Source organism: Neopsephotus bourkii, unplaced genomic scaffold (assembly GCF_033783945.1).
Source record: "Neopsephotus bourkii isolate Nb327-2 ecotype Australia unplaced genomic scaffold, CSIRO-AGI_Nbou_v1 NB_832, whole genome shotgun sequence".
Taxonomy (NCBI): Eukaryota; Metazoa; Chordata; class Aves; order Psittaciformes; family Psittacidae; genus Neopsephotus; species Neopsephotus bourkii.
In genome coordinates, this window is record NW_026901328.1 from 81,339 (window position 1) to 89,030 (window position 7,692).

General features: G+C 38.3%; 1 protein-coding gene across 1 annotated transcript in view; it reads left to right on the forward strand.

The window, feature by feature from the left end:
• Positions 1-6,748, forward strand: part of CMTM8 (CKLF like MARVEL transmembrane domain containing 8) — a 46,339-nt gene extending 39,591 nt beyond the window's left edge. Inside the window, exons 3-4 of the mRNA XM_061355689.1 lie at positions 2,358-2,474; positions 5,210-6,748. Of these exons, the coding sequence (XP_061211673.1) occupies positions 2,358-2,474; positions 5,210-5,293 (201 nt within the window). The 3' untranslated portion in view covers positions 5,294-6,748. The remainder of the gene's footprint in view (positions 1-2,357; positions 2,475-5,209) is intronic.
• The last annotated feature ends 944 nt before the right edge of the window (positions 6,749-7,692 follow it).

The window sequence follows — 7,692 nt, forward strand, 5'->3', positions numbered from 1 at the left end:
CTTCATTAGGGACTGTAGTGATAAGGCAAGGGGTAATGGGTTCAAACTTAAACAGGGGAAGTTTAGATTGGATATAAGGAGGACGTCCTTTACTGTGAAGGTGGTGAGGCACTGGAATAGGTTGCCCAGGGAAGCGGTGAATGCTCCATCCCTGGCAGTGTTCAGGGCCACGTTGGACAGAGTCTTGGATGACATGGTTTAGTGCAAGGTGTCCCTGCCCATGGCAGGGGGGTGCAACTTGATGATCTTAAAGTCCTTTCCAACCCTAACTATTCTATGATTCTATGAATTTGTAGCTTTCCAGGGTATTTGAGTCTTTTTGGAATGGGAAATCTAAAAAAACAGAACAACAAATACTCCAGGCAACCAAATTAGGAGTTTGAAAATCAGTGCTTTACAGAAATTCACCTGAACCTGCCAATTGCTGGTACCTTATCCTAAAATTGACAGTTTGTTTTATTACTGCAGTGCCCAGATAAAACGAGATGCCAGATGTGTGGATAGAGATAGTACCTTTTATTAGATCGACTGATACAGGTGAGATAAACCCCCTCATTTATAAATGTGTGAATCAGATCTCAAGTGCCAAGCCTTGGACTCCATCTGAGTGCTTCCCTGGTGGATAAGTGGCTCTTTTCCAAATGTCCTGAAGTTGTGAGGACTTAGGAGCCATAGGGTGACAGTCATGTCTTTCAGCCTGCTCTGAAGACTGTAAGAAGGCTGTTTGCATGGGGAATCTCACATAGCCAGTGATGACCTGAAGACTGATGTGTGGAAAGATGACAGCACAGCATGCTGCTCCCTGGAGGAGCCTGCAGTTGAGGAAGCATGTTTGGGGAATAGCTTCCCATCAGAAAGGTTTGAGCCCTGTGTGTCACAGGAGCTTGCAGCAGTGAGCCAAGCTCCACCAATTCTGAAGTAAACTCTGCCAGAATCAAATGTCCTGGAGACGAATGTGAGGTGTTTCCATACCAAACACTTCAAGCTGTTGATCAGTGCTTTGTGGCATTGTGGGAACTGTGCCCTTCTGAACTTTTTGGGCTTTTTTTAAGATTCTAACAAGAATTGGTGACTAGTGAAGTCAATAGTGAATAATTGGCATATATTCGTAGCACCCACTGCATCACACCATGGAAGTTAATAAGTGGAGCTGAATTAGTATGGTAACATTTAGGGACAGCCAAGGAAACAGTTAAGGGTTATGATATAAGTATGACACTCTGGAGTGCATAGATGGGGCCAAAAGCTGAAGGGAGCAGATCACGTACATCACTAGGGCCTGGTTACCAATTCTTGCAGTTGTAACTAGGTGCAAAGTATGTCACAACTATTCCATTTAAATATGGTTCCAGTGAGCTAAAAGTTTATTTTATGGCCAAATTCACATGTATTAGGCAACCAGGAGGGTGGAGTTTTAGGGGATCTCTTTTTTTTTTGTAAGAATGAACTTCCTTTAGCCATGGCCAAGTAGTGACTAAAGGACAAAGTATTAAAATAACATACTTTAAAAAACCCTCATTCCTTCTTATCTGTCTTTCATCTTCTTAGGCTTCAATTCTCTCTTCCTTTCCTGTTCTTTCTGACATGCAAAACCAGAACAAATGGATTTTGTTTGTTGTCTGTACTGTTATCTGAGATCAACATTACTGGCTTTGCTTCTTTCTTAGTAATCAACATAGGTACCCTGCAACATTAACTGCTCCTTGGAAGAGAAGGTGCATCATCTGCCATGGATGGGTTTTGCTGACCCACATAGTCCATTCAGACTGTTCTCCTTGGATTTACCTGTTTCTTTCTCCCCTGTAAATCAGGCAGAAGGGAAAGGTACTGAAATGTGTGAGAATATGACTGGAAAAAAATTAGACCCTCTTTATCTCCTTCAGAGTGGAAAAAAGAAAGATTTGGAAGCTTTACAAATATTCTTCACATGCCACAAGTTACTGATTCCTACAGTGTATCTTTGCATAGATTAGAAATGTAAACAAATTGCACTTTTGTTTCTCATGTAAGGTCATATTCTTACTGCCCAACATTTAAATTGTGATAACCAAACTCTGTCCTTATTTTCACTTTTGGAAAACCAAAGTACACCAGCTTTAAAACTTTTCTGGATTTAATGTGATGGAGAGAACTGTTTGTCTGAAAGGTGCCTTAGTATTTATGGATCCTCAAGATAAGCAGTTAATTTTTAATCTTACAGATAGGAACTTGGAAGAAGGTAAAAATAGTTAAGAATCACATTTCTTGTGTATACTACATGTATGCATTATATTTTAGGGGAGAATTTCATAATGTTGGTATAGGAAATGGTATCAAATGCATGTGCCTATTAATTATGTCATTTGGTTTTTCAACAGGGTCTGTGTTTTAATGGAAGTGCCTTCGTTTTGTATCTCATTGCTGCCATTGTAGATGCATCTTCAGTTACCGAAGAACTGGACAGTCACAATTACAACAGCTGGGCAGCTTCTTCAGTGAGTTCATTTTTTGTTTAAATCAATTCTATATCCAGTAAAGTTGTATCAAAAGATGCTCACTGAAAGTGTGGGTTGAAATGTGTGTGTCCTGGATTTGGAAAATCTGCAGACTGATACAGAAGCTCACACACAAAACCTATAGGTAGCTGTAATTTGGTTCATGGTTTTTGGCTGTGACTAGAAATTCCACCAAGACATGACAGATCAGAAAAGGCTGTAATGTTTTTATGATCATACTGCTTTTCCCCTCCCTTGCCCCCTTTTGTTACTAGCTCTCTGACAGAGGTTACAGCCTGCACATCAGAGTAGACGAAACAGACTGTATAAGCACCAAGTCGCTTAAGTGCACTTGGACAACTTCAAAAGCAGTTTAAACTGACTCAGCTAACTCTGCATGCATGTGGGTAAGATCCATTCAGCTTTTGTGGGCTAAGCCATACATACAGTGCCTTTGGGAAGGTCCCAAAGTGGTATTGCTGTTTCTACAGTGATCTTCCTGTTACCACCTCATCCTTTGATAGTCTTTCTTCTGAGCTGGGTGAGCAATGCCTGAAAAACCATGTAACTTCCCAGTGTGGATGTAAATCATTAATTAGTCTTACTACTTAGATTTGGAAATCCAAAGCAGTCAGTCAAAGGGAGTGAAAAAAAAAACAAACAAAACACCCTTGTCACTTGCTGAGTAGGGGAGCATATTCTCTAGCCAAGTTAAGGGAGTTGTAAAAGAACTTTTTGCATGTTGTGGCAACAGCGGTCAAATTCAATTGTGAGCAGTAATTCTGAATTACAGCTACTTCGCTGACTGTCCATGCTTCTGCAGTTATCCTCTCTGGACTATTCACAAATCCTGTCTTCTCTCTGAAGCTTATTGTATCTGGCCATGAACACAGAGACTTGAAGAACACCTGCTGTGTTGTTTTCTTGGGAATTGGGTAACTACATCCCTGTCATCTTAGAGGTCTTCTCCCATTGACAGTTTGTAACTGTTGGTCTGTTACTCAGCCACTGCTGTTGATAGGAACTTGTTTTCTGCTAGATAAGCTTCCATGCCGATATAGGTTTTATGCAAAATGCATGGATGCCCAGTGTCTCATGGGATGCTTGGAATCTCTTCTAATACCTTCTAGTAGTGCTTATCTGATGCACTGTCTAAATAAATTATTAAATGCAGATTCCTGCTTTCTGAACCCATTAAGAGTTTCATGGTTAGACGTGTGTGAGAATTTAGCAAATCCTCTCTCCCCAACAGTCATTCTGTTAAAGATTTTAGATGGAGCTTTTATTTCATTAAAAAAAAAAATATTATCAGAGAAGGTGACTGCTACAAATTTCTATTGTAATAAGATTTCACATCATCATCTACAGGTTTTGGTGCCACAGATTAAATTTACATTAAACAAGACTCACCAAGAGCCTGCTGTTTGAGGGCTTAGATTTGCTGCCTGTATGCATGCTTAGTGGTGCCCTGCTCTCAGAGCTGAAGTGCCCACCCAGGCCAATGATGGTATATTAGCAAGAAACACTGGTAGAATCATAAAATATTTTTAGGCTGGAAGAAAGCTCTGGAGGTTGTCTGGTCCAACTCTCCCTCCTTTAAAGCAGGGCTAACTCATATCAGGCTGTCGCAGCCTTGTCCACTTGAGTTTTGAGTATTTCCAAGGATGGTTCTTTCACAGTGCCTCTGAGCCTCTGTTGTCATATTTGATTACTCTGTGATTTCTTCTCTGTCTAATACCTTCTTGAAAATGTCCCTTCTTGTAACTTATGCTTTTCTCTCTTGTCCTATTATTTCTCACCTCTAAGAACAGTAGCATTAATTCTATTTGCAGTGTCAGCTTTATTTGGTTCGGTTACCAGCACAAAATATTATGGGCTTATCATAAGACCATTTTGAACATGGTCTATTTTGAACAACATGTAGTGATTAACAGGAGCTTAACCACTGGCACTGAACTGGGCTTTATCAGTACCACTGAAATAGTTCACAGGTGTTCTTTGGTCCCTTTGCACATATGCTGCCACCAATACTGTGTAGTTTTAATCTTTAAACATAAAATCTATCCTGCTACAGAAGGCTTATTCTGTAACCAATTTCTGATAAAGTAGTAGTATCTCGAGTGATTGCTGTCACCAGTGATTGCACTGAGGAATACTTCAGTCACCAGTAGAGGACCTCTGGAATTGGTAACCTCATTGGTACTGCTGTTTGAGAACATGTCTGGGCCTGCATTTGAATCCACGTTTTCCTCAGGAAACCAACCTGTTTTGACTTGGTGTGCCATACTGAGGTACAGGTGGGCTGTAGACAATTCCTGGAACATAGCAGCAGTGCAGGAGTATTAGCTTGAGCTGATACTGTCCCATGGGCTAACCATCAGTCTTTATCAGCAAGTGATGTTAAAAGCAGCAAGTTCAGGATTGGTGGGAGTCCGATCTATAAGATCCATATTGAGGCAGTATAATGTAGAGATATGAGTTGAAATATGCCATGTTCTGACTGCTTCTAGGCCCGTATTTCTGTGCATAATATAATCTTGATTACATAGTGTGACAGTGATCGCCATACAAGTACAAGAAGGTGGAAAAGTGCCACTTTACTGAACCTGTTGTTCTCCTTTTCCCAAATCCATATCTATTTCCTTTTTCTTCTTTTTTTTTTTTTAATAGAAATGACAGTGCTCTCAAATATATATTTTTTTCCTAATACGTATTTTTTTCCCTTCTCTCTACAGTTCTTTGCCTTTGTGGTTACCTCCTGCTATGCTGGAAATACATATTTTAGCTTTATATCTTGGCAATCACGAACTTTGCAGTAACTATTTTGTTACAATGAAATCTGTAGTATAAAATATCCTGAGGATTATACTCTTGACAAAAGCTTGGAAGAGGGATGAGGTCTATTTGAACATTTCTGTTAGAATTGACACTATGTTCTTTGGGATTAAATGATTATTTATAGTACAATACCATCTTTACATCTAACAGTGTACTGCATAGTAAAATTTCTTACTGCTCCTTCTAAAATTAACACCATATTTTTCTAGACATTGTATAGATGTTGTTACTAAACCTTTAATAAATCTTACCTGAAGAATGTCCCAATTTTGTAAATGTAACTTCTTAAACGTTACAGATATACTTTTGATATGGAATGCTACAGATTGAAACTAAGATGGATACTGTCTTGTTATTATGTATAAAAAGTGGCACTGTGCAGGAAAAATACCACCCAGAACTTTTAAAATAAATAAATAAATGACCCAACTGTGCATGTTTTGTAACCTGGGAGTAGAAGGCTTTTTAAAATTCTTTTTTGCAGTGAAATATATGCTACTGAGAATTCTGATGAACCCCTCAGTTTGCAAATTCTAACAGCTTACCACAGTCATGAGATTGCTTTTGGAAGCTGTTACTGTAGGCCTGAAACTTGCTAAAGGAATATCGTGCCTGAAAAACATTATCTTAACAGGTTTCACAAATCCAGCAGGCTCCAAGGCTTAAGTCTAGATGACAGCCCCTTGGTGCTCATTGTTTAACCTACTGAGAACACGACAAAACACCTACAAAAGGTAGCACATTTTGTTTCTCAGGGGACTGTGTTTCATTTCTTTTCTCCTCAGATTAGGCCATTAATCTGTCCTAATTAAAATCTGAGCTTCTAAATCCTGTAGTATGTAATCCTCACGTAAAACTATTGGTGAATCTTTTATTCCTAGATTAAGAAGATTTAGACTCTTTCCAGTCTTCCAAAACTTAGTTGGACAGTTATATATGGTAGCAGAGAAATCTTACTGCTTAAAAGAACTTCTTTATTCCTCCCTGTAACTAAATGGTGTGCACTTACTTGTGTGTGACCTGTAGCAAAGAAGACTTATCAACAGCCAGCTAATTCTGTACTCAAGATCACATTGTTTTGTTCCTGATTACCTGTCAGAGTCACACGATTTCAGTATAAGGGAAGCCAAGATATTATTTAAAAACCTGTGTTTGTCTGCACATTGCATCTGGCCCCCACAACAAAGGTCAGGCTGTCTGCTGCTGCTAAAATTATCCAGCTGTGAGGAAGAAAAAGGGCTACCAACTATGCATATTATCTACGCAGATAAAACGTGCCATTAAAATCCCGTATGCTCTTTTCCATCACTGGAAAAAAAATCAAAGGCATAAAAATGATCCAAATGTCAACTGATAAAATGTGACTAAAAATATAGCTGGAATTAAAATTTCATGAGGAATAATGCTTTAGTAGTAATAAAAATTCTTTCTTAAATGATGTTTGATGTACCTATTTTAAATCCAAAGAATGTGACAATGTTTGCACAAATGTTACATGATTTGTGGTAACTGTAATGGTCTGGTCTAAAGTCACAACCCAGATGACATTTGTGGATAAGGTAGTAAAAGGGAGTAATATGTTTCATCCAGTTTACCAAGAACTGTCATGGAAACTGTGTGTTACATGTCAGAATAAACCCATTAATGAGGGACAAACCCTCATTATTACCAGATAAGGAATTATTCTCACAAAATATCTACCTTCTCTCTGAGTCTTCCGTGCTCATCCTCAGGGGAAAATGTGCTGGTTTTGTTTTTGCAAATCATAACTTACCTACTTACCTGCCTTGCTCTTTGCTTTTAGAAAGATAATTATCTTACTTCCTGTGCTCTTTCTCATCTCTCACTTCTCATCTGTTGCCCAGATACCAACTGGCTGTTTTTTAACTGTTCAATATCTAGTTAAAACTGGAGGAATCTGTACAAGCTGAAAATTACTTCTGAAGTTTGTTCCTTCTGTTTCAGGCCTGAAGAAGCACATAAGCACCAAAAAAGTTATCTGTTTCTTCAGTGCATTAGTCTTAAATACTGAATTGCAAGCTATGACTTATGCATTTGTATATTCTAATGTTAATAAAGAAGATAAGCTAGCTGTGGTTTATCTTGTAACAAACAAGATTTGTGCCTGAAGGCATTGCTTAGTGTTCATAATATTGAAAGAAACCTTATTAAAAAGAATAACTAGTAAGTGATGAAATCATTAGTGAAATTCTTAATACAGATATTTATAAGAATAAACAAAGTGCTAATCAATTTGTAAAGTGAAGGAATTTGACATTATAAATAACTTGTTTTGGACAAATGGTCTCTGAAAAACTGAAGTCAGATGCTTGATGTCAACTTATGGCCATCACATTTCATTTATTAAGGAGTTGTCAGT